At 39.1% G+C, this 26,646-nt stretch overlaps 1 protein-coding gene across 1 annotated transcript in view; it reads left to right on the top strand.

The window, feature by feature from the left end:
• The window catches only part of CNTNAP5 (contactin associated protein family member 5), an 860,931-nt gene that overhangs the window by 184,689 nt on the left and 649,596 nt on the right, over nucleotides 1-26,646 (top strand). Inside the window, exons 2-3 of the mRNA XM_005572890.5 lie at nucleotides 1,144-1,248; nucleotides 23,764-23,957. Coding sequence (XP_005572947.3) covers nucleotides 1,144-1,248; nucleotides 23,764-23,957 — 299 coding nt within the window. The remainder of the gene's footprint in view (nucleotides 1-1,143; nucleotides 1,249-23,763; nucleotides 23,958-26,646) is intronic.

Here is a 26,646-nt window from a genome sequence, read left to right as displayed (position 1 = left end):
TAGGCCATTTTGTATTGCTCTAACAGAATGCCTGAGACTGAGCAATTTATAAAGGACAGAAATTTATTGGCTTACAGTTCTAAAGGCTGGGAAGTTGAATATCAAGGTTCTGGCATCTGGTGAGAGCTCTCTGGTTGCATCATCACATGGCAGAAGGCAAGAGAATGAGAGAGAGAACCCACTCCTGAAAGCTTTTTTATTAAGGCAGTAAACCTAACCCAGTGAGAGTGGAACCATCATGGCCTAATCATCTCTGGAAGGCCCCACCTCTTAATATTGTTACAATGACATTAGACCTCATCACGAGTTTTGGGAATGACAAAAATTCCAACCATGGCAACAGTATACTAAGAGTGAAGAGCAGTTCCTCTCCATGAGATTGACTGGTCAGGACATCAGTGTCAACCCGAAGGGGTATATCTACCTTGTCAAGACAAGCATCTTTGCTCATGGCCCCATCCTCTCCCACATTTGGACATCATCAAAGAATCCTTAGAAAGAATACTTTCAATATTTAGGATAGGTTGAAAGGATAGTTGTTGAAGTAAATATCAGATTCACAATATACAAGATCGAGGACTATTCACTACTGCTTCATGGAGTAGAAATAAGTTCTTAGAATAAGTAAATTGTTTTCTGAAGACTTTCATACAACTGGGAATTTTAAATTATCTTACTCCTCTAGACACAATTATTATGGGAGCTCTTAGGGACTGAAGATGGGAGAATAGTCAAACAATGTTTCCCCTTTTAATCATCTCCCTTCTTAGAGAATAATCTTGATAGCAATAATTTGAGGCTTTGCTCCAGTGGCTTATTAAAGAAATGTAGCTAGTTGGGTTTTTGAATCAGAAAAATCTGGGTGAGAATTCTTGCTGCACTATTTTCTAGCATTGAGACCTTGGACAATCTACTTGCCATTTTTTAACTTAATTTTCCCCATCTGTGAAAGAAAACCAGACCTGTCCTTCAGGGGTGCTGTGAGGAGTAGATGCAGTAACACATGGAAACAGGGAGTACCTGACCTTGTTCAGAGCAGATGGTTAATAAATGATGGTAGTTAATTTCTCAACTTCTCTTCTCATGGAATATTTCTTGCTAATAGAATCTGGTCTCTCTCCCTCTCTCTTTCTATCATTATAGATAACTGTGATGATCCACTAGCATCCCTGCTCTCTCCAATGGCTTTTTCCAGTTCCTCAGATCTCACTGGCACTCACAGCCCAGCTCAACTCAACTGGAGAGTTGGTAAGTAGGCTGACTGAAATCCTAATGCTAAGCACTAAATAACTACATGGTGGGTAGATGGAGGAAAGTGAGCACTCTCAAACACTGAAATCATGTCCAATGGCAGTCCTCAGGAAAAGATTTAGGAGGAGAGGAATGAAAATCTAATGTAAGCATACTTCCATAGCATAATAGTCATTCAAAGTATGCTGACTCGTGTTCACCCAAACCATAATATCCTTTTTTGATTATCACAAGAGGTCTCTGTGAAAATTACTTTATAAAAAGCATTTGCTTTCAATAACTTTAATTTTACTTGAAAATATTGCTGATTTTTAAAATACAAAAATACTATTAATTAAAAGTAAGAAAAGATAAACAATCTGTTATTCTACCAGCTAGAAATAACTGTGGTTAAGTATATGGTTTGTATCTTTAAAATCTGTGTGAAGTAAGAGCAAGCCCTTAACTAATCTCTCATATGAAATGTTGTTAACAAATATGACGTTGGATATCTAGGCAGATATGTTTTAGTCAGATTTAGATGTTGACTTTTATAATGCATAGATGCATAGGTAGATAAATACTGAAAAAGATTTGAATTATTTCAATTTTTAAGCACTTTTTGGATATCTGATAATATTTTAATATCTACTGAATATTATAAACTTTTTCTAGGTCACAAAAAGCATGTATGCAATTTAAAGAGAGCTACTGATCTATTAGAGTTTACATTATTTAATTTTGACTATATTTTCCGTTGATATCTTAAGTAGGTTACTTTAGTAGGTTTTTGCAACATTGAACCATCTTTGCATTCTGGAATAAGTTCTAATTGGTTGTTGTTTTTTTTTTTTTTACATGCTAAATAATTTAATTTGTTAACATTTTAATTTATAATTTTAATATTCATTATTAGTGAGATTGATTTATACTTTTTGCTTGTATGTTTGTTTGTTGTTTGTCTTGTACCTCATTTCACCAGTTTTCTATTAAAATGGAATTCATAATTTAAAAGTTAGCAAGTGTCACTGTTTTGTTGAGAAAGCTGTTTAAGAATAATATTCTAAAAACAAAAGAATGGCCAAAGATTCAACAGGAAAATTTCAATTAAAATTTTGTAATAATGTCCTTTGCTGAATATTCTGTGCCAAAAATTTGATTAAGCATTTTAGTTTTATTATGATATGTAGTCCTCACAAAGCTGTTGTAAGCATTATTACCTTTTACCTTCAGATAGGGTTCCTGAGGCATCAGTTTCCCAAGACAGCAAAACTAGAAAGGGGAAATGCTTGGATTCAAACCTAAGTTGTCCGAATTCAAAGTTCGCGTTTCTCTTAATCCCGTTAACAAATTGCTTGACTAGTACAGATTGAAAAGGGATGTAGCAGCAAGAAAAGAAAGTTAAAAACTAATCAATCAACCACAGTCCAAATGCAGGCTATGCCACTTAGAAACTCTCTGACAGTATACAAATCACTTACCTCTCCCGACCTCAGTTTTTTATCTGTAAAGTGGCCCAGGAATGTCTGCCTTGCAACATTATGTGCAGATTAAGACCAGACTTGCATATCCAAAATATCTTTCTTACAGCAGGGTAGAGAACTGACATGGAGCAGGAAGCCCACTTTCCATTTCAGAAAGAAACACAGGTTGGCAGAATTTAACGCGGTTTCCAACAGAGCTTCCAGAGAAAGGATTTGTCTCAATCCCACCCAAATTGTGTGGCAGCAGAAAGCAATTACTGCCTAATAGCTCCTGGGCAGTTTCTGGGGGAAACTATGGGTCTGATCACAGGCCACATCTCTCCCTGACACAGATATTGAGTGAGTACAAGTGTCTCTGCTCCAACTTAAAATTGTTCTGCTCACCGGGGAATTTGAGTGCCTGAATCCAAGGCTAGCATGAGTGTACAGAAAGGTTCATTTTTCTTCGGTTTCCCAACAAGAGTCTAAATTAGGAAGGCCAAGCAGAAGACATAGTGATACAGTTGGGATGCACTGACCTAGAACTCATCCTCTAGTGCGTATTCCAAGACGCCCAAGGTGACAGCCTCTCCTTTACTCACCAAGGCCCAACCATGGCCCTCAGCAGGAATTAAACCCTGGCTCAGGGAGATATGAGATCAGTGGTTCTCATCCAAGGGCTGTGCATTTGAATCACCTAGAGAGTTTTACAGGGAGCATTGCCTGAGCCCATTTCATCCTATATTCTGAATTAATTGTCTTGGATGGGACCCAAGCAAGGATATTGATAGTGTGAATAAATAAAAGCTTTCCAGGTGATTCTAAAATGGAGCAAGAGTTGCAAATTGCTACATTGAAGGAATTAATGAGTAAAATATCCTTCTATTAATAATTATTGAGTGCCTAGTATTTGTCAGGCACTGTTCTAGATCCTTGACACATAGTTGGCACAAATAGGCACAAACAGTATTCATAAAGAGTTGACATTGATAATACCATTACCATACAATTGCAAACTGATCGACAGCTAACATTTGTCATTAGTAATAATATCAATATAATTATGTAGTTAAATATGTCCAGATATCTATGTATACTATAATAAACCATGTATATGTGATTTGTGATATATATGTGTATATAATATATAGAGCAAAATGTATACATATACACACACATGTAGTTGAATATATATAGTCAGAGTCTCTCATATAGAAAGAGGTGGATAAATACATGGTTGGTTATATAAATATATTCATATGTAGTAGGATGAATATATATGTTTATATAGATGGATACAGTAACATATACATGCATATACAATCATGTACAAATATATACATGTGTGGTATACAGATATATTAAGATAAAACTTGAAAGTCATTATATTAATGCTATTAAGAACAGATTTTGTTTCATTAGTGGAAAAATATAAAATTTAGAAAGTTAAGAAAACTTATAATTTTTGTTTATATTGGAAATATCAGTATAAAGTACTGATTTATTTTCTTCCTTTTAAGACCAAACTTACATCCTGTCTATCCACTGACATTGCTTAGAAGCAATTATAACATTGTCTCAATGAACACTCCCTTTTAACGTGTCTTCCTTTAAAACTTCTCTTTTGTTTTACAAAGAAAAGACGTGAAATATATCCAAAAGAGCAAATTATACCACATGGTTTGAAATCTCAGATGCTCTCCAATATAGGTGCAGATGTAAAGGATCATCTCTCTCGATGGTGAGATTGTGTGCCTAAGAATTACACCAGTCCTCTTCCCCCGGTTGTAAGCTGATGCCTGGCAGCACACAACTGAAAATCATAACACCACTATATTGAGCACTTCCTATGAGCCCTCACTGTCCCGAGCCCTGAAGGTACACCAATTCTATACTCACACTACCCTTTATGTAGATGTCATTGTGATCTCTGATTCATAGGTGACACAGAGATGAAAGCAATGGCCAGGCCAGGCTTTCCCCTAAGTGATCTGAATCCCATGGCCATGTTATTGGCCACAGCACCACAACACTGTCCTGCCCAGAAAGCCAGAATAACTTCAGTGTTTTAGACAGGGAAAGCTGTGTGTCATTTTTAATAGTTCACTTACTTCCCTCCCTCCTATGTGATTGAAGTATAATTGACAAACAAAACTGTATACATTTACAGTGTACAAAGTGATGCTTTGATATATGTATGCATTTTGAAATAATTACCACAATCAAATTAGTTAACACATCCATCACCTCATGTAGTTATCCTTTTCTTTGTTTTGTGGTGAGAACACAAGATCTACTCTTAGCAAATGTCAAGCATACAATAGAGTATTATTAACTATAGTCACCGTGCTGTACAATTATATCCAGAGAATGTACTCATTTTACAAGCGCAGGTTTGTACCTTGACCAACATTTCTCCATTTTCCTCACACCCCAGTCCCTGGCAACTACTGTTCTACTCTCTCCTTTCTGAGTTCCACTTTTTTCAGATTCCTCATATAAGTGAGATAATGCAGTATTTGTCTTTCTGTGCCTGGATCATTTCACTTCGTACAATGCCCACTAGGCTCATCTATGATGTTGCAAGTGGCAGGTTTTCTTTTTTATGGATGAATAATATTCCACTGTATATATGCCACATTTTTTATCCCTTTATTGATCAGGAAACACTTAGGTCGCTTCCGTATCTTGGCTGCTATGACTAATGCTGCAATGAACATTGGATTGCAGATATCTCTTTCAGATACTGATTTCATTTCCTTCGGATGTATACAAAGTAGTGGTATTACTGGATTTTATAGTAGTTCCAATTTTTTTAGAAACCTCCATACCGTTTTTTATAATAACTATACTGATTTACATTCCCAACAACAGTGTAAAAGAGTTCTGTTTTCTCTACCTCCTCACCAACACTTATCTCCTTCTTTGTAAGAGCCAGCCTAATGAGTGTGAGGTGACATCTCATGGTGGTTTTGATTTCTGTTTTCCTGATGATTAGCGGTGTTCAGCATGTTTCTGTGTGCCTGTTGGTCATTTGTATGCCTTCCTTGGAAAAATGTCAATGTAGTCTTTTGCTCATTTTTTGCTCATCGTTTTAAATGGGGTTGTTTCTTTGCTACTGAGTTGTACTTGTTCTTTAAATGTTTGGATATTAACCCCTTACGAGATACTCAGTTTGCAAATATTTTCTTCAATTTTATAGGTTGCCTTGAATTATTTAAATGCTTTTTCTTTTTTGTACAGAAGGTTTTTAGTTTGATACAGTCCCACTTGTTCATTTTTGTCTTCGTTGTCTGTGCTTTAGATATCTTAGCCCATTTCAGTTTCTTATATAAGAATAGCTAAAACTGGGTATTTTACAAAGCAAAGAAATGTATTTCTTACAGTGATAGAAGTTGAGAAATCCAAGGTCAAGGGGGCCAGATTTGGTCAGGGTCCTCTTGCTTACGGGGACTCTGCAGAGTCTTGAGACAGCACAGGGCATCATACAGCAAGGTGGCTGAGTGCTCTAACATGCTAGCTCAGGTCCCTCTTCTTCATCTTATAAAGCCACCAGTCCCACTCCCATGACAACCCATTAATCCATCAAATCATTAATCCATTAATTAGCAAATGAATGAATCTATTCATGAGGTCAGAATACTCATGAGCTAATCAATCACCTCTTAAGGGTGCAGCACTTTATGTGAGCACTTTATGTAGATGTCATTGTGATTTCTGATTCATAGGTGACAACATGAGTTGTTGTTCACAGCTGACAAAATGAGTTTCACAGGACAAACATTCAAGTTAGAGCAGTGTCATATCCAAAAAAGTATCATTTACTTTCGAAAGCGATGAGCAATCGCTTTGAGTGTGCTGGTTCTTTCTCCACTCTGCCTTGTTCAATACACTGGGCCGTATTTTATAATATTCTGCCTCAACACTTCAACTTCCAGCACGTTCTCCTCCCTAACATATTTGCTAATAGATGCAGTCACAATGGCCTGCTTTATTTAGCCTCATTCTATTCTCTCTTCCAAGAGGGTATGGTGAACCTGCCTCCTTCAGCTCTACCACTCAACACCAAATCCCTCCCCTTCTAAGTGTTCAAACACCAGATTTTACACACACTCACTCTCTCTACCTCACACACACTCACAAACACAAACATGTGTTCAGAATTACATTTAAACTCTTAAAAGAGTAGGTACTAAGATATATATGTGCCATCTGAATCCCCAGGTAGTAGTTTAAAATAGGTGAGCAGTAAATACTTGTCAAAGTATAATTTTCAATAAGTTAAAAACATAGCTCTCATACAAATACAAACTCATAGCTCTAATACAGATATAAACTCAGCACATCATGTGTGTGTGTGTATGTGTGTGTGTGTGTGTGTGTATTAAACGTATTAAGGCAAGAACCAGTAAAATGGTAAAGCTAATTCAAAGAGTATTTTTGGGAACTGCATATTCAGAGACATTTGGTGAGGGTGGGGGGAGGCAGAAGAAAATAATATTGGAATGAAATTGCTAGGCAGATACAAAACTAGTTAATGTATGTGTTAGTCAAGATTCTCCAGAGAAACAGAACCAATGGGATGTATACACACACACACACACACACACACACACACACACACACATATACACTCACGTGTATACACATACACATATATATGAAATCATTTATTGTGAAAATGGGCTTACATGGTTATGGAGGCCAAGAAGTCCCACGATACGCTGTCTGTAAGCTGAAGAGGGAGGCTGGTGGTGTAATTCAGTGAGTCCAAAGATCTGAGAACTAGGGGAACTAATGGTGTGACCCTCCATCTGAGGTCCAAGGTCTGAGAAATTAGGGAACCACTGGTATCAGTCCCAGAGCGCAAGGACTCAAAAGCTGGAGCTCTGATGTCCAGGAGCAAAAGAAGATGAATATTCCAGCCCCAGGAGAGAGAGAGAGAGAGAGAGAAATTCACTTTTCCTCTGCCTTTTTGTTCTATCTGGTCCCTCAGCGGATTGGATCGTGTCTGCTCACATTGGTGAGGGTGAATCTTTCTACTGATTCAAATGTCAATATTTTCCATAAACACCCTCACAGATACAACCAAAAATAACACTTTACCAGCTGTCTGGATGTCCCTTAACCCAGTCCACTTGACACCTAATACTAACCATCACAATGTCTTACAGGGTTATAAAACTCGGGGGTTATATCTTCTCTATTGGAGACACATTTATAAATTAGCATGTGACAACTTCACAGTACCTAACTCTACCTCACCCAGAAACTAGCCAAACCAAATGACAGGTGTGTTTTTCTGGAGAATTAAATAATTGTTAAGTGGATGTGTTTAAAATTGCTCCAGGATGATGTTGAAACATCATACTATATTTTCTTACGATTTCGAAGCTTTAGATAGTGTTTTCTTAACAAACATTTATTCATTGGTTTATTTATCACCGTAATTAGTGAACTTCTCCTACTCTACACCGTTCAGTCTTCCAACACTCTTGTCAAGGAACATCCCGGTATCTCACTGGGCATCCCACTCAAGATGAAATTTAAATGGTAAAACCCATGACTTTCAGAGCATCAAATCCCCCTCAAAAGGATAGAGTGTACTCAATAATATCCTTGTACCTCATCACTGCTGAACTATTTCACACTGACGAGCTCCCCTGGGAGATTTTGGGCACCACTGAAAATTGCTGAGTCCCTTGATCATTATATGAAACCTTGGCAAACACTGAACATAAATGACGAGGCAACACTTTACCCCCACGTGTACTCAGAACTCAGGTAGACACACGTCTGCCCCGTACCCAGGAAGAAAGTGTGCACAGCTGATCAGTTTGCCATAGCAGGAGAAGAGACCAACTCAAACATTTACATAAAGACTGAAGGAAAAACGTGCTGGGCAAATGTTATCTGACAAGCTCCCCAAACCCTGAGTAAACCAAGTTTAATGAGTTCTATCAATAACCAACTAACATTTCTGAGAGAAAACATACCCTCGGAAACAGCTGTTGGCGGGTACGTGTTGCTGTGTCAGTCAAGGTGTGGGCAATCCAGCACAGGAGGCAGGGATTAATAGTTAAAGCCCGGCCGGGCGCAGTGGCTCAAGCCTGTAATCCCAGCACTTTGGGAGGCCGAGACGGGCGGATCACAAGGTTAGGAGATCGAGACCATCCTGGCTAACACGGTGAAACTCTGTCTCTACTAAAAAATACAAAAAAAACCCAAAACAAACAAACAAACAAAAAAAAAAACTAGCGGGTGGCGGGCGCCTGTAGTCCCAGCTACTCGGGAGGCTGAGGCAGGAGAATGGCCTAAACCCAGGAGGCAGAGCTTGCAGTGAGCAGAGATCCTGCCATTGCACTCCAGCCTGGGTGACAGAGCGAGACTCCGTCTCAAAACAAAAACAAAAACAAAAAGTTAAAGCCCAACTGTAATAATCTCCATGCTACTGTCTCATCGATAGAAGGGATTTGCCAAATAGAATTTTTGTTCTCTCACTTCCACAAACACTTCAGCCTTCATCTCATCACACACAAAGAAAATGAAAAGCAAGGAAGAGAACTAATTACTTTTGGAAAAAAGAAAAAAAAAAAAAAAACACGACAAAATACATTAAGCTGGAGGTCAGATCACCATTAACTTAGGTTGCCAAGTCAATCTATATAATTGTGGCTTAGGATGGTTCAGTCTTTGTCAAATGTGATTTGTTTTGTGGCAAGAAAGCTTTTGATCTGGGTATTAGAGTCAGCTGGGCTTCGGAGAAGCACTTACTGTCAGCAGGAAGTACAGGGGCTGGTGGTACAGCGTGAAGCCACGGAGTTGTGGGTTAGGCCTTCTTGAAAATGAGGGGGAAGGATTTAAGTTACTTTAGATGATTAAAAGGAAAATAGAAATAGACGTCTTCGGCCCCATGAGAGGAGAAGTTTGTATTTTTCTATCGCATGTGTTTTTTCTTTTCCAAATAGAGTTTGAAAACAATTATGTTTATCATTTGTTCCTTGAAATTTTAATCCATCTAATCTAAAATTAGCTGTGTAGTTTTGGGCCACTGACTTAACCTCTCTGACACTGTTTCCCCATCTTAAAAAAATGAGAAAAATACCAGAGTACTAAAGTGATGATAGAAATGAAGAACCAAAGTTTTCAACATGGTTCCTTCTTTTTCTACTCTCTCCTACCCCTAAGATCCAGAGTAAGTCAGTCATAGAGGTGAGAATTGAAAGAACAAAAGGTTCAATGATACTCTAGAATGCTGCATCTCAGATTTCAATTTGCAGATGCACCAGCTGTTAAAGCATGGGTTCTGATCCAGGAGTTCTGGGTCAAAGCCAAGATTCTGCATTTGTAACAAGCTCCTGGTGGATGTCCCATCTTCTACCACCATACACCATTCGAGTGGGAAGGGAGAGTGTGATGCACCAGAGGAAAGCATAGATTTGTCCCATGCCTGGGGCAGCTAGGACAGGACACAAGAAAGGAAAGGTGCTGAAAAGAGAGAAGGGAGGTTCACAGGGAGAGGGGGTTATCCAGTAACCGATTTCTGCATAGCTTACTGTCTTTTAAAATAGATTAGAGGCTGGGCGCAGTGGCTTATGCCTGTAATCTCAGCACTTTGGGAGGCCAAGGCAGGTGGATCACCTAAGGTCAGGAGTTCAAGACCAGCCTGACCAATATGGTGAAATCCCATCTCTACTAATAATATGAGAATTAGCTGGGCATAGTGGCATGCACCTGCAGTCCCAGCTACTGAGGAGGCTGAGACAGAAGAATTGCTTCAATCTGGGAGGCAAAGGTTGCAGTGAGCTGAGATCATGCCACAGCATCCCAGCCTGGGTGACAGAGTGAGACTCCATTTCAAATATATATATATATATATGCGTGTGTGTGTGTATAAATAAAACAGAGTAGATTAGATCTATATTCTGTGGGGCTTAATAAATCCAGATAGAAGACTCCTGTTGTCTCCAGAGAGCAGACGTTGTAGTGTTGCTTGTGAAATTGGATTCCCAGGATTTTCACCTTGAAATCTGGAACAAGTCTCTAGACAGCTGATATGCTAATTGTGCAAATGAACCCTGATTTCTGCTCACTCTCAACCCTAATCTCCTCATGGATGGCCTGATGACATCAAGATGAAAACCAACTTCAGAAGACCTTTAGGGTCCTTAGCATTTTGTAATCAGTGCTGCCCAAGGAAGTGGTAAGGAGGGTGGTAAGTGTGCATGGAGTCTGTGCCAAAGCAGGAGGTAAGGATTTTAAACCTTTTTATCCATCCTTGAACCCAGGAAGCTGAAAATGCCTTGACATAAGAAATCAAATTCTCCATGACAACAAAATTGTCATTCTAGAAACACACAATCTCAACTTACACAGGCAAGCATCTCAAAAAATACATTGAATTTAATCTATTTTAAAAGACAGTAAGCTATGCAGAAATCGGTTACTGGATAACCCCCTCTCCCTGTGAACCTCCCTTCTCTCTTTTCAGCACCTTTCCTTTCTTGTGTCCTGTCCTAGCTGCCCCAGGCATGGGACAAATCTATGCTTTCCTCTGGTGCATCACACTCTCCCTTCCCACTCGAATGGTGTATGGTGGTAGAAGATGGGACATCCACCAGGAGCTTGTTACAAATGCAGAATCTTGGCTTTGACCCAGAACTCCTGGATCAGAACCCATGCTTTAACAGCTGGTGCATCTGCAAATTGAAATCTGAGATGCAGCATTCTAGAGTATCATTGAACCTTTTGTTCTTTCAATTCTCACCTCTATGACTGACTTACTCTGGATCTTAGGGGTAGGAGAGAGTAGAAAAAGAAGGAACCATGTTGAAAACTTTGGTTCTTCATTTCTATCATCACTTTAGTACTCTGGTATTTTTCTCATTTTTTTAAGATGGGGAAACAGTGTCAGAGAGGTTAAGTCAGTGGCCTAAAACTACACAGCTAATTTTAGTAGGGCTTAAATTTGAATCTAGGTCTGACTACCCCTCATTAATCAATTTCTTTATTGATGTTGATATGAGATCTTAGCCTGAATAAAGGTGCTCTTGACATAATCAGCTCTCAGGTAATTTTGGTATTCCCCTAGGGTTCTCAGTATTTTAACCAAAAGAAAAGATTTTCAGACATCAAGGAAGAAAGAGAAATCTATATATCTTGCCTTTTGAGTGCCCCTAAAATCTCAATGTGGCCTAATATGCCTGAGGGAAAAACTAACTTTGACCTGGATATTTAAACAATGCCCTAGGCCTCTTTTACTAGGACAGCTATAGATCATTGAAAGATACAGGACAGAAACCTTCTGCTATTTAATAGGAACCTTGGGACCCTGTCTCAGATGGAGACAAATCCAATGTGATAGCCCTCTATTCAGGTTGGCTAATTGCAAAACCACATAGGAGGAGAAGGAAAGGGATTGTAGAAAATTTTTTTCTGTCTAATAATTCAAAGATTTAAACATCACCATTTGACACACACACACACACACACACACACACACACACACACACAAAGTTCCAAGAAAGAAGCGAAATCCATGTACTTCATTCTTTACTCTTATTTTTCTTGATTGTAAGTCACTTCCTTTGAAGGGCCAGGTTGAGATGACCTCTAAGTAGCACTCCATGAAATGCAGAGAGCCACCATTTTCATGTTTCTAACACTTTGCAAAGAGACAAGAGCTTCTTTAATTCATTAGTTCTTTGAATTTAACTTAAAGCCTTGTAACAAAACTGTAAGAATAGAATTAAAGCATGATTATTAGTGACTTACATTTGTCTAGTGATTGGCAGTTTACAACAGCAGTTTACAATGCCAGTTTACAACGTTTTCAATGTGTGTCACATTTAGGAGGAAATAAGATACGTTCAACTAGAACATTGTGTGGTTCTTTGTCTAACCAGGAATAGTTAGAAGGAGTCTACTGGATATGTTGTTGGATACTGGAGTCTTCTTCTCTAGAAGAAGTCTTTCAGTTAAGCATCGTGGACGTGTCCTTAAAAAGATGAGTTAAGGTTTACAGGATGCACTATGAGAAGTGAAAATGGTAGCATATAACAAATGCCAAAGAACCAGAAAATGGGAGTTAATATAATCCTTTAGTTCATCTTTCTCCAGATTTTCAATTTGAAGACTTTTTCTTTTATGGTGATGCCCTCCTCATTTCTCCTTTTGAGTATCTCACTCCTTGCTTATTCCAGTTATATTCATCTATGCAATTGGTTGATCATGTCTTGACTTTAATTTTCTAGCCAATGAACATGTTGCATTAAAAATCCAGATTTTATCAAAGAACCTTTATCATTTGTTTTGCTAAGGACTGGCTTCTAATGAATCTTTTCTACAAAAATATCCACAGCAATCAGAAAGTGTTCTGGGATATCTTTATTAGTGTGCTTCTATGTGTAAATAACAGAATCCAGCTCACACTGGTTGAAAAATATTACATTATTCAGATAAAGATTGAAAAGCATTCATATATCTATTTCCGGAACAGAGTAGTTATAAGAGTCTTTACCCTATAATACTTTATTAAGCTAAACATTCATTTTGTGAGACTTTTTGTATCTGTGGGATTTTTTTCTCATTACAAAAGGATTAAAGGTAAAAATTAATTATTAAAAACAAAAGGAAATTCTCAAAAAGGGCAGGCTCCAGGGCTGGCAGATTTAATTCAACAATACCATCCTCAGTGGCAGCATTGTCCTGGAACTGATAAGCCTGCCGAACATCTCAGCCAGATTTACAACATTCTGGGAATCATTGAGACCATGACCTCCTGTGGCTTGTTTTTTTTAAGCTATCAGAGTGTGAGCCCTGAAATAGCAGCATAATGAACATCTCCTAGGAACTTGATAAAAATGTAGATTATCTAGACTCACACCGACCTACTAAATTAGGAATTCTGGCAGTTGAAACCTATGTTTTCCCAAGTTCCTTAAATGATTCTGATGCTCACAAAAGTTTGGGAACCAATTCTTAGAGCACTGAAGCTCTTCAAGGACCCGAGACCCGGGATCACCCTTTCCTGTTTCACCAGCTTCCATAATTTGGTCATCCATCCAGTCCTGAAACAATCACAGTCAAAGAGGATGGAATTACCACCTCTGAATTTAGATTAATCATCTGATATGGAGTAAGAGAATAATCAACCATGTCTATAAATATTCATTCTATCCCTTTCTCTCTCTCTTTCTCTCCTTCTCTCTCTCCTCTTTCTCTCCTTTCTCTCTCATTCAGAGTAATGCAATTCGATACACTCATATTTAGTCATTTTGTGTCCATAGTTGTGATGCCTGTGAGTTTATATATATTTATATATATGTGTATGTGTGTATATATAGATATATACATACACACACACACACACACACACATATATATATATATAATTTTATCCTTGGTATGTTAGACACTAACCATACTATTTTTATAGAAATAGGGAAATTACCTGTCCAAAGTCACAAGGTAGAAAGTGACCTTTTAAACTCAAAAACACCAGAATTCGACCAGACACTGTTTTTTAAAAGAAAATTACACCAAGAATCTAAGTTAAATGTAGTATGCTCAACTGTGCATAAAGTATATTGCTCATGAGAAAAAAAATGTAAGTGGTAATGTCATCAATATGAGATCTGCAGTTTCAAATCACTTCCAATTCCAGTTCTCCCTTTTCCCTTTGATAATCTTGGGAGAGTAATTTTTTCTCTACATGCCTAAAAACAGGAACAGTGTTTTACCTTGCTGCTGAATCTCCTACAGTGTTTTACCCTGCTGCTGAATCTTCTACACTGCTTTACTCATGCAAGAACTCAATAATTTTATTTATATATATATATACATGTACATATATATAGATATAAAATCAGGTATACATAATCCACTAGAATCCACTAACAATCTCTTAGGTCTGAGCAGCAGATGGGCAGAGTTGGAGTGTATTGATTTGCCAAGTTAAAATGGAACTGAGCTTCTACTCATTTTATAAGAGAAATTTTACAGCAACACTGGCCAATAGAAAATTCTGCAAAGATGGAAATATGTATAACTGTGCTATGCAAGGTATCCACTAGCAACACATGGCTATTGAGCATTTAAATGCGGCTACTGTGACTAAGAAATTCAATTTTTAATTTAAGTGAAATTTAAATTTAAATATTCACTACCATATTGAACAATTAGTTTTAAACCCTTTAAGTTTTATATACATGACCCTCCCATCCAAGGTTTTTAAAACACCTGGGTGTTTCTATGCACACATGAATCAGCCCTTGGTCTGTAGGGGTCATGAATATGGAATATCCATCTTGGGACTGAACTCCAATTCTTCCCAGCTTAGACTGCCCTTTTGCCAAATCCCCTCACTTCTTTTATAACTTCTGAACTATGAAACAGGCAGCAGAGCTCCTTTCCTGCTCCATCAGGGCCTTGATTGCTCCATTTTTTCAAAGCGAAGATATTTATTAGAGGACATCAGCAAAACTGTCTGAGTACTGAGCAACTTTCAAAATAATAACACAGCTTTCTCACCATAGACACTGACAGACACACCAGTGTGAAGCCAGGTGCACACACTGTCTCAGAGGCTGTTGGTGCTCATATCTTTCAGACTTCACCATTTCAGCCAAAAGCCAGCATCTTGGAAGCTAAGCAGAGACAGGGCTTCTTGGGGAAGTAATTATTGGGGCACTGCTCTCTGGAGATAGGGCGTGAGGGAAGCAGGATAAGGCAGAGGGGAAAGCTAGCAAGGGTATAGTCTCCACGGAGTCAAGGTTCCTTCAGATGCCACAAAGATGTTGTAGACCTCAGACTATACTATAAAGTCTGTCATACCTTGTGACACTGAGACCGGCCTTTTGAACTTTGTATCAGTCGACACTCGCTGAGTTGGGGACACGGGAAGTGACAGCTCCCAGGCAAGAAGGCTTCTCTTTGGCCAAGGACAAATCTCTGGAAAAGGGGATAGTTCTAGCTGTCATCTAGCACCCACAGCTAGAGGATGAAGAGGATCTGGATAGAGACCTGAGAACATCCTCAACAGGAACACTTTCAACCCTAATAGCTGAACTTCTCCTCTCGGTGTTTCTGTCTGTACTTTAGATGCCACCCTGCTCTCCAGAAGCCCTCAATTAATACCTGACCAAGTTGGTGTATTAAAAACCCCAGCTCCCTCCCACTCGAATGAGATAACCCTAAGGTTCCCCCTATCCCAGTGGGATGAAGTTCACTCACAGGGATGAAGGCCTGATGCTGTGGCATGGATGGGCTTTCCTTTCTGCCCTGTCTCATCTTCCTGGGATCACGTCTCAAATGAACTACTTGCATTCAAGTCCTTGTTTCATAACTGACTTCCAGGAAATCCAAACTAAGGCATACACAGAACCACTCTCCCTAGACATTACTCCTTAGGCAGACTCTTTAATCAGACTATGATAACCAGGTCTGATTATTATCCAAACTCACCCCTCCCTTATGTGAATCTCTTAAAAGCTCCTTTGTTGTTGTCTGCAGACTGGTCTCAGTCAGGGTCATTCCAGATTTTCTTATAGGTTTTTATCATTTTTGCAACCCACACGGTGTGTTGGCAAGTTCCCACTTTATTTATTTATTTATTTTTTATTTATTTATTTTTTTTTTTATTTAGTGATGGAGTCCCACTCTGTTGCCCAGGCTGGATTGCAGTGTCATGATCTTGGCTCACTGGAACCTCTGCTCCCCGGGTTCAAGCAATTCTCCTGCCTCAGCCTCCCGAGTGGCTGGGATTACAGGCACGCACCACCATGCCCTGTTAATTTTTGTATTTTGAGTAGAGATGGGGTTTCACCATGTTGGCCACACTGGTCTCGAATTCCTGACCTCAGATGATCCGCCTGCCTTGGCCTCCCAAAGTGCTAGGATTACAGGCGTGAGCCACTGTGCCTGGCCAAGTTCCCACGTTATTTTCCCCTGGTTAACTCCTTAGTCCCTAAATTAATGTGGAAATGGAAGTGCAGGAGGCATGGCCTGGACCAGGCTGCAATACCTTAGCCCTCCTGCACCTGCCCAGGAGCAGAAAGATTATGCCCAGGGTTCTTGCCAACAGCTTTCCGCCTCAAAGATTCTTGCCCAGCCACAGGTCCTATTACACATGGGTGATCCTGTTCCACAGGGAGGAGCAGGAAGCCCTTCTGAGTGCTACAAGCATGTCTATGAATGTTGTTATTACTCTTACACATACTGCATAATGTTCAATATTTATGGGACAGCATCTTTCTGTTATTCATTACCATTACTATTGCGGGATCTGGCCAGCGGCACGCAATGCAATGGGGCTCTCTCTTTGTTCCCAGGCAGATTGGCAGGTCAAGAAATAATAGACACACACAAGACAGTGAAATCTGGGTCCAGAGGGGTCATCACCTTCTGGTCCCACAGTGCCAACAATGCACTGGATATACCAGCATTTATTATTAAGTTTAGTGAGGGCGGGAATAGGTTAGTGGGGGATTTAGGGTCATTTGATTATGAGGTGAGATGGTCACATGGGGATGAAGTAATTCTTTAACATAACGTCTGTATGCAGAAGTACAGTATACAGAGATAAGAATTTGCAATATAGTGTGTGCATCGGTAATTTCTAACAGAGCCTTAAAACAGAAGCACAGTCTTTCCACAACCTATGATTAGCAAGATGTTAATCGGCAGTAACAGTTGCAGCAAAAGCTGGTTACAAACAATCCATAGAAACAGGACGTGAAGCTAGACAACCGGTTAGACCAGAAATTCTCAGACGGGGGTATGCCTTAACCTTAAAGAGGCCTAGAAGAGCTGCGGCAAGATGAGGGCATTTATAGCCCTATCTTATCTATATGGAGAGGCACCCCCCATGCATCCGTTTATAGGCTCTCCACAAGGGTCGCATTCCATTCCCAGAGCTATGAACATCTGCTTTTCTGGGATAGGAATCTTGGTGATGTGAAACCTCCCTGACTGCATGTCCATTCATAGGCTCTCTGCAGGGGGAAGCACATCACACGCTATTGGCTCATTCTGGCAGTCCAACCTGGCATTGTCTTTACACAATCCTGCATGCAATTTTGTATTTACAATAATCAGGAGCATTTCATCCTTTATTCCGTAGCAATAGTTTCAGGGGGTCTCCCTACACATTACCAGGTAGCTGTGTCCCTAAAACATCTAGAACTTTTACTTACAGAGGCACCGATTGTTTAATAATTAAAGATATGGCTAATGATTCAAACTAGCCTTACAGTAATTTGTGAGAATGTACTTGTAGTTTCATAGGGCCTTCTGGAAGGCAGGAGAAGTACCTGCCTGGGAAACGTGTTTCCTATAGGGTTTATTTTAGGCTTTAAAAAAAAAAATGGCCAGGCTGTATTTTTAAAACAGATTAGGTGTGGCCAGGGGTGGTGGCTCATGCCTATAATCCTAACACTTTGGGAGGTCGAGGTGGGTGAATCACCTCGAGGTCAAGAGTTCAAGACCAGCCTGGCCAACATGGTGAAACCCTGTCTCTATTCAAAATACAAAAATTAGCTGGGTGTGGTGGCGGGCACCTGTAATCCCAGCTACTCAGGAGGCTGAGGCAGGAGAATCGCTTGAACCCAAGAGGCAGAGGTTGCAGTGAGCCAAAATTACGCCATTGCACTCCAGCCTATGTGACAGGAGCAAGACTCCATCAAAAGAAAGAAAGAAAGAAAGAAAGAAAGAGAGAGAGAGAGAGAGAGAGAGAGAGAGAGAGAGAGAGAGAGAGAGAGAGAGAGAGAGAGAGAGAGAGAGAGAGAGAGAGAGAGAGAGAGAGAGAGAGAGAGAGAGAGAGAGAGAGAGAGAGAGAGAGAGAGAGAGAGAGAAAGAAAGAAAGAAAGAAAGAAAGAAAGAAAGAAAGAAAGAAAGAAAGAAAGAAAGAAAGAAAGAAAGAAAGAAAGAAAGAAAGAAAGAAAGAAAACAGATTAGGTGTGAAAATGCTTTGTTGCTGTGTGTGTGTATGACACTTTTAACTCCAGCTGGTCTTGGACTAAATGTACTCTCTTTTTTTGAAAGACAGTTATGAAATTTCACTTTGCAGAGACCTGTATATAATCCGTTTTGTGCCCATTTCCAATGTGTGACATCAGTCAATTCTCATTTCCCTTTTTGAGTTAAAAGTGGAAATAAGTGTAGAAACTGAGGAATTTCTGCATTTTCTACTGGTTATTCTGCTTCATACTTACAGCCTACCCCAGTGTGTGCAGTTCGGAATGCAGGATTAGCAGTGTCTTAGTACAAAGAAGTGAGCATGGAGTGACTGGAGGAGGCAGGAGATCTGATTTCATTTTGTTTTGTTTTTCTTACTTAAAACTTTGCGACTGGGCATGATGGCTCATACCTGTAATCCCAGCACTTAGGGAGGCTGAGACAGGCAGATCACCTGAGATCAGGAGTTCGAGAGCAGTCTGGCCAACATGGTGAAACCCCGTCTCTACTAAAAATACAAAAATTAGCTGGGCGTGGTGATGCATGCCTGTAATCCCAGCGACTCAGGAGGCGGAGGTGGGAGAATCGCGTCAACCCATGAGGCAGAGGTTGAAGTGAGCCGAGATCACATCATTGCACTCCAGCCTGGGCAAAAGAGTGAGACTCTGTCTCAAAAAACAAAACAAAGCAAAGCAAAAAAAACCCCAAAAATCTTTGCTTAGAATTCTCCATACAACTCTATTCTTGCTTTCTTAAGATGTTGGTTCCTATTGAAACCTAAGGCAGGGACTTGAAATTAGAAGAACTGTGTTGGAGTGCAGTCTTTAGCCATACATCTGGGTTAGCTGCTTGGCCCATTGAGACTGCTTTGAAAAAATTTTTAAAATGCTACTGCTGATTTCCATGAGAATCAACTGAGATACTGGAAACAATGTCAAGGTGAATTATGTTTCTAGTGAGAATTGCTCTTATGAGGAAGCAGGAGGACGAGGACCTGAGGGATGTGTTGGTGTACTTGAGAGGCCACTTAGAGCCCAGGGAAGACCTGGGGGCTGGATCCAGGTTTCCTGCATCTGGAGCTCCTGCATTACTGCTTCCTAGTTTATGATCTTGGAAATGCTGACAACTATCCTGTTTGCATGATGGAGCTCATTTGAGAATTTCTGATCTAGTGTAACATCAGGAAAAGAGCTGGGTCTTGAATCAAATCGCCTAACTTTTGGTCCAGCATCTCTTTATGCCATCTTTTCCTCCAAAGTCAGATAATACAGTTTGCAGAGTATGAGGTTTGGAGTAGGCTAGAAATAACTAAGACATAGCCTCCAAATCATTTTGGATTTTTTGCTTGTCAAATATTTGAACAATTCCAGATGTTCTCTAAGGTGAGATTATTTTTTCTTTAAATGCAAGTTTTCCCTTTAAATGTAAACTTCTGTTAAATATCCTTTAAATTTAAACTGCAGAGTTTATAGAAATTTTTGTGTTTAATAGCCATTGATACATCAGCCAAAATTACAGACAGCATTGCCTTAGTTGACGCCTTCAACTTGCCAAATGCATTTATTTGTGTGTACGTTATACCCCCAATTTAAGGAATAATTCAGAAACAAGGAGCTAGTGTGGGTGCAGTGCGTTTTTATAGCGACTACAAATAGTTTCTTCAGGCTACTCTCATCATTTGTGAAAACACATTTATTGTTTGGTGGAAAGAACAAAACGTTTGCCATAGCAACCCTGGCAACCCTGGGTGTCTTCCCTATTAGCTGTAATGCGGGGAACATCTTCAACAGCAGGAAAGAGTCCTCGGCAATTATCACCCAGATAGCATCTCTCCATTTTAAGAGCTTTGACTGAAGCTCTTGGGCTCAGAAAATTTTTAACATGATGTGTTGATGAATGCTAACAACAACTATTCCATTTTGGTTAATTTGGGGAAGATTAATAAGTTAAGTTTTTTTTTACTGTGGGAAAAAGGGAGATGTGATTTTCTTTAGACAAATTTGCAGAAACTTTAATGTTAAATCATTCTCTATTTTTTGGTGTGGTTTGTCTTGGTTTGGTTTAGTTTTGATCAGTCCTTTGTTATTTTATTCTTTGCAAGGCAAAATTTCTTGTCATTCTAGTTCCTTGTTTCCATTCTTCACATAAGTTCTTATCATATACTAATTAGAGTAGATGAAGGAAAAGCTTTAAAGCATGATGAGGAAGTCTAGTTGTGAACTATTGAGGGTAAAAGAGAAATAGTTAAGGCTTGAGAATTTTCATTTTAAAAGTAATGGTGGTCACAGAAACATCAGAAGTCCTGTATTAAACTATCAGCTCCCAAATTGCTGTACATATTCTTTATGCAATAAATCACATATGAGTAATACAGTTCTCAGCTTATAAAAGAATAACATGTTGATAATGGAAGCTATGTTATATACAAAAATCAGAAAAGTATAAAATCACTCATATATTCACTACAGATAAAATCACCATATACATTTATTTTCTATCATGTTTTAATATTGCTGAGAGAAGACCATTTCAACAACATTTTCTTTTCTTTTCTTTTCTTTTTTTTTTTTACTGAGAAAGACTGCAGCCTCATGAACTGGGCAGCAGAAGAATATGTTGAATAGAAATAAAGAATATGTTCAGAATAATTTTGGCTTTTTTAAAATGTAAAACCTCCGTCTCTATAAGCCTCTCTGTCAATTTTGAGAAGCTAGAGAAAGGCAGAGGGGAATGGGAATTGTGAATATGTTGAGGAAGACAGAGTTGAATGATAAAAATGTACTCCTGGATCTGGCATCTCAGAATCTCTGATCAAATACCCACTTCCAGTGATTTTCCTCCTTACTAATTTTCTGGAGTTTTATAACCGTTTTTTTGTTTTGTTTTGTTTTTTGTTTTTTGTGTTTTTCTGTTGAAGGATAATTGCAAATAGCTAGATTTACCCTATGTTTTAATCGTGGGTGCCAAATTTTCTAAACTTGCTGGATTTCAGTTTTCTCAACTTTATGATGGAGATAATGCTATTTACTTAAAAGGATATTGTATATTTATTCAAGTAGGCAAAACTACAGTGTCGAATAGAGTCCAATGCACATTGACTTAAACACAATAGTGTTTAGCTCTCATTCGTCTACTAGGTGAATGTGTTCAAGTAGGCAAGTGCTCTCCTCCATGTGATGATGCAGGGATCCAGGATCTTTCCATACTGTGATTCTGCCATCATCTAGATCTTGTTGTCAGCTGCATCCATCAGTGGTGGAAGAGGAAAGCAAGTGGATAAGGAGCACGCTAGCCTGGAAGTGGCAGAAATTATTCCCATTCACATTCTTATTGGAGAGAACTTGACCACATGGCCATAACCATAAAAGTACAGAAAGCTGAAAACTGCCATTAAGCCATGCACTCACTACAATTCTATTACCACAGAAGGAAGACAGAATGGATATTAGTAACTATCTGCCATATCTGCCACTGTATTCATAAAAAACACTGAATAAAACACATTCCACAATAGATGCTGAGCACATTCCCTTCCCCTTCTTTCCTGCATTTGACTCTTCTCAGGAATGGTGAGAAGAAAAAAGGAAAAAAAACAAAACTTTTCTCAAACAAAATCTGCTAAGGGCTAGCTGCTTACTGAAGAAAATCAACCACAATTTGTAAGATGTGCCTTTAAGTCCTCTATTTTTCCATCCTTAAAGACAGAATAGGATTGACTTTATGCCCTCTATCACTTTGTCTGTATTGCAGCCCTGTACTATGAGAGACTCTGCAGGAGGAGCTGGGGCTCTGGAAAGCTCTCAGTTACCAAGGAGATGTCCAAATGACTCCTTCCAAGGTGGCGAGAAAGTAGACTGAAACATCACTAAAAATGATTTCAATGACATAGATTGAAAGAAAAAGGTTATTGATTAACTCCTCTAAATGAAAACTTCAATTACCTCTCCCTACTTGATGTCCTGAGTTGCTTCTATGCTATCCCTACCCATGGCATAATACAGTCTGCAGTAGCTCCCACATGGGCTTCAGAAGATTTGTGAAACTTGGGATTAGTATAAGTGAATATTGTCTTTTTTATTCTATGTGAAATAAAAACAGAAAATTTAGGCTACAAGTCTTCCAACTAAGAGAGAACTAATATTGATCTTCTGCAAACCTCAAGTGTGAGAAATACAAAATTCTCGGGCCAAAACAGTTTTCGTATGTGTGTCACAGTGTCCCTGCAGGTTAGGTATACTGAATCACATGAAGATCCAAGAATGTTAGAGACTCTGTCACGCCTCTGAGATTTGGTGTATGTTGCTCCCTTCTCCCTGGCTAATCTCCATCGAACTTGCCATGTTTTTTTTTTTCCTGGGATTTGGCTGCACTTGCCTCATGCGTCACCTCTACTATGGCTGTCTCTAGAAGGCCTCTCTGATCAGCTCCTGAGGCATTCTGTGCTCTGTGTACCTGCTGTTTACCTCTTGTGATAGTTTCTTTCACATCACTTGATATGTTTTTGTCAGCATCTCTCTCTCTATTCAGCACCCAGCATACTCCTGGTGCTCAACAAACATCTGCCGAATAAATGAATGATACAAAGGCATAGTTGGTGTCCTTTCATCTTTGTATCTGCAGGACAATATCTTGCCCATGATAGGTTCATAGTAAATATTCAGAGACAGAGGAGAGAGAAGGGAATGAAAGAACACTAAAAGAAGGAAGAGAAGGAAGAAAAGAAGGAACGATATATTAGAGAGAGAGAGCATGTAAGCCTAGTTCATATATATCTGCAATCAAAGGCTGAAGTTGTTAGAAGAGAAATAAATAAAACAAATGTCACTAGGAGTTTGTAAGATAGAAGTCATAATGGCTAAGGAAATAGGGATGGAAGCATGGAAGATACAGTTTTTGAAATGAGAGAGATTTTGATGGAGGTGGAGAATGGAAAGTACCAGGGGGTTAAGTACAGACGCAGGGAAGAGTAGGGCCCATTTGGGAGTAGAGTCATCTTAGTTGAACACTGTTTCATTTCCCTTTGATAGTTGAAAGTTGTAGCTATGTGAGACATTACTACAACTCTCTCTCTCTCTCTCTCTCTCTCTCTCTCTCTCTCTCTCTGATCCTGTTCCAGGAACTGGCGGTTGGTCCCCAGCAGATTCCAATGCTCAACAGTGGCTCCAGATGGACCTGGGAAACAGAGTAGAGATTACAGCAGTGGCCACGCAGGGAAGATACGGAAGCTCTGACTGGGTGACGAGTTACAGCCTGATGTTCAGTGACACAGGGCGCAACTGGAAACAGTACAAACAAGAAGACAGCATCTGGGTAGGACATCTTTTTCCTTCCAATGAATAAAACTGAGATGTGCTCATGGTAACCACAGTATATTTCCATCATTTTCCAATATCCAGATTGTTGGTAGTTTAATACTGTTGAGTGCCCATTAGAAATAATTAGACAATTTGTAAGGCCCATGCCCAGTATGGCTCCAGTTCCTAGGAAAATTGGGAGGTCTGTTGCAAGATAGTTTAGTATGTTCCCCTTTTTGTAGTAAACTGGGGAATTCACTGACTGAGCTTCCCTTTCCTCATCTACAAAAATTAATTAAAAAACAGATAAATGTGCCAACAAAGTATGATTATTAATGTGATTATACTTATTTACTAAGTATTTATTGACGTATTTATTAGTTTATTATATGCCAGGCACTTCACATATTTTGTAACAACACAGCTAGCTCAATTATGTCATTTGATCAACATTGCCCAATGTGTGACTCGTGACTCGGGAATCTTTAAAGTCTGGTCTGACTTTAAAGCCACTAAGCAGCCTCTATCGTAGATTCACAAATAATTGAAAACTAAAACTACAAAACAAATAGAAAATTTAGAATTCTTCAGTCATTGAAAACAATCTTCAGCTTCAGAGTGAAGGACAGTTTGCTACAAGTTACAGAACAGAGCTTCTCTCCCCAATCCCACCCCACATTCTTGACCTTACTGTGTGGGTGTAAGGCTGTCAGCAAATTATTAATGGAGGAAAAGGTGGAGGTGAAGCAGACAGCAAAAGTCACCTGGAGGTAGCTTCAGAACCTCAGGCACTGAATAAAATAAGTTATAAGTTTATATTACTTTTCGTTGAGAAAATAAGTCACCATTTTTTAATCCAAATATGTGTAAAATGTGAAGATTTGGAAATTAATAGCATATTCTTTCCTTTTTAAATTCTCTCCTCTTAAATCAATGCCAGTTTATACTTTACATTAGTGTTGTCTTCACATTCGCATTCCCATGTTGGGCGCATCTCACTGATAAAAATGAAACAACTTCTGTGTTATATACTCATTGTTATTTGTTAATTGCCTACCCATCACTTGGGTTTGTAATTGCAAACAGTTATAAATTGAGGATTAAGATTAGTTATGGCACACTGAATCCTGAGAATAGCATTTATGTCATCTTTATTCTGGGTCACTTGTAATGTTAGGTTATAATATTTATAAAGGGCATAAGTTTTCTTCATTTTTAAAAATAGTCTGAACAGTGCATATACATGGAAACAAAGCAGAGAAAATAGACACCACAGCCTACTTGAAGGGAGAGGTAGGGAGGAGGGTGAGAATCCAAAATCTATCTAGTTGGTACTGTGTTCAAAACCTGGGTGATGAAATCATTTGTACACTAAGCCCCAGGGACATGCAATTTACCCATGAAGTAAACCTGCCCATGTACCCCTTGAACCTAAAATAAAAGTTGAAAAAGGAAAAAAAATTGTCTTTTGGGGACCATTTCATTTTTTCTCAATTGTGAGGTCCCCGTAAATTACTACAGGTTTTCGTTTTGTTTGACTTTTAGTTTGAGATAAGAAATAAGCACACCTTCTGTTTTGAGGAGCAATTTTAAGGTTTTTATGTTGACTTTAGAGGGACAAATCGATGTGGGATTTTTTTGTTTTCTCTAGTACTTGTCATCGGGACTGGTTGTTTTTAGATTGAGTTGTAGCTTTGAGTTACAGTGCCTAAATTTTTTTTTTTTTTTAATCATGAGTTTCATTTTCTTTAGAACCAAATAACCTACTTTCAGCTTAGCCCTGGGTTGGGATGTATTTCAAGGGATGACAATTCCTCTGGGCTCATGAGCAGTGGGCACAAGGCCTCTTTCACTTCCTTGCCCTTGTCAGTTTACCTGCGTTTCTAAATGATTCCAAGCTCCTCAAAGGCAGGGATCTCTTTGTACATCCATTTAGCCCCATGCCTAGTATCACTAGACACATGGCAGGAACTTATTTTGGGATGATTATTAAGAGAACTGCAGAATTACTAGGACTCCCTGAATCGAAAGATGGGGGCAGGAGACTTTCTCCATACCCTACTTTGCATCCCAAACAGCCTTGACATGGTAGGGCAGGTAAAAGTTGCTGGATGAGCAGAGAAGGAAAGGCAGGGTCCTCCATGCACAGTGAGGAAGGAAATTCCAGCAACAAACTCCCCAGAGATGCTTGCAGTGAGTGCAGGGCATTGGGAGACAGGCAGCTTCAGGATCAGCCTTTCACTAAGTAAATACAGGGAGGAGAAGTGATTTGAGGAGGGAGCATTACAACTTCCAATTTGAAGAGTCAAATACAGTGACATTAGGCAGGAATACCATGATAGGTCATGTACAGTAACTAGGCTCAACCCTGGAAAAATAGATGTCCTCTTACTTAACACTCGGATAACTCACAGTTACTAAACACCCATTACACACCATATGTAAGCAAATGTAATTCTATACGTATATCAAACTGTCATTTTATAAATTGATGATTTAATGTTAACATCTCCAGGAACAAGAGGCTTGAGGCTCACAGAGCCCAATCCAAGCTCACACAACCAGAAACTGGTGGCAAATATTTCACAACTAAGATTTATTCCTAAATATAGTTGATTGCAAAACTGTAGTTTCTGTTTCTCTTTTGGTACACTGATTTATTTTTATTTTTGATTTTCACAAAATTGATTTACTTTTCTCACTTC

Source organism: Macaca fascicularis, chromosome 12 (assembly GCF_037993035.2).
Source record: "Macaca fascicularis isolate 582-1 chromosome 12, T2T-MFA8v1.1".
Lineage (NCBI taxonomy): Eukaryota > Metazoa > Chordata > Mammalia > Primates > Cercopithecidae > Macaca > Macaca fascicularis.
The sequence above is the reverse complement of the archived record's forward strand: the minus strand, read 5'-3'. Positions and strand labels throughout refer to the sequence as shown.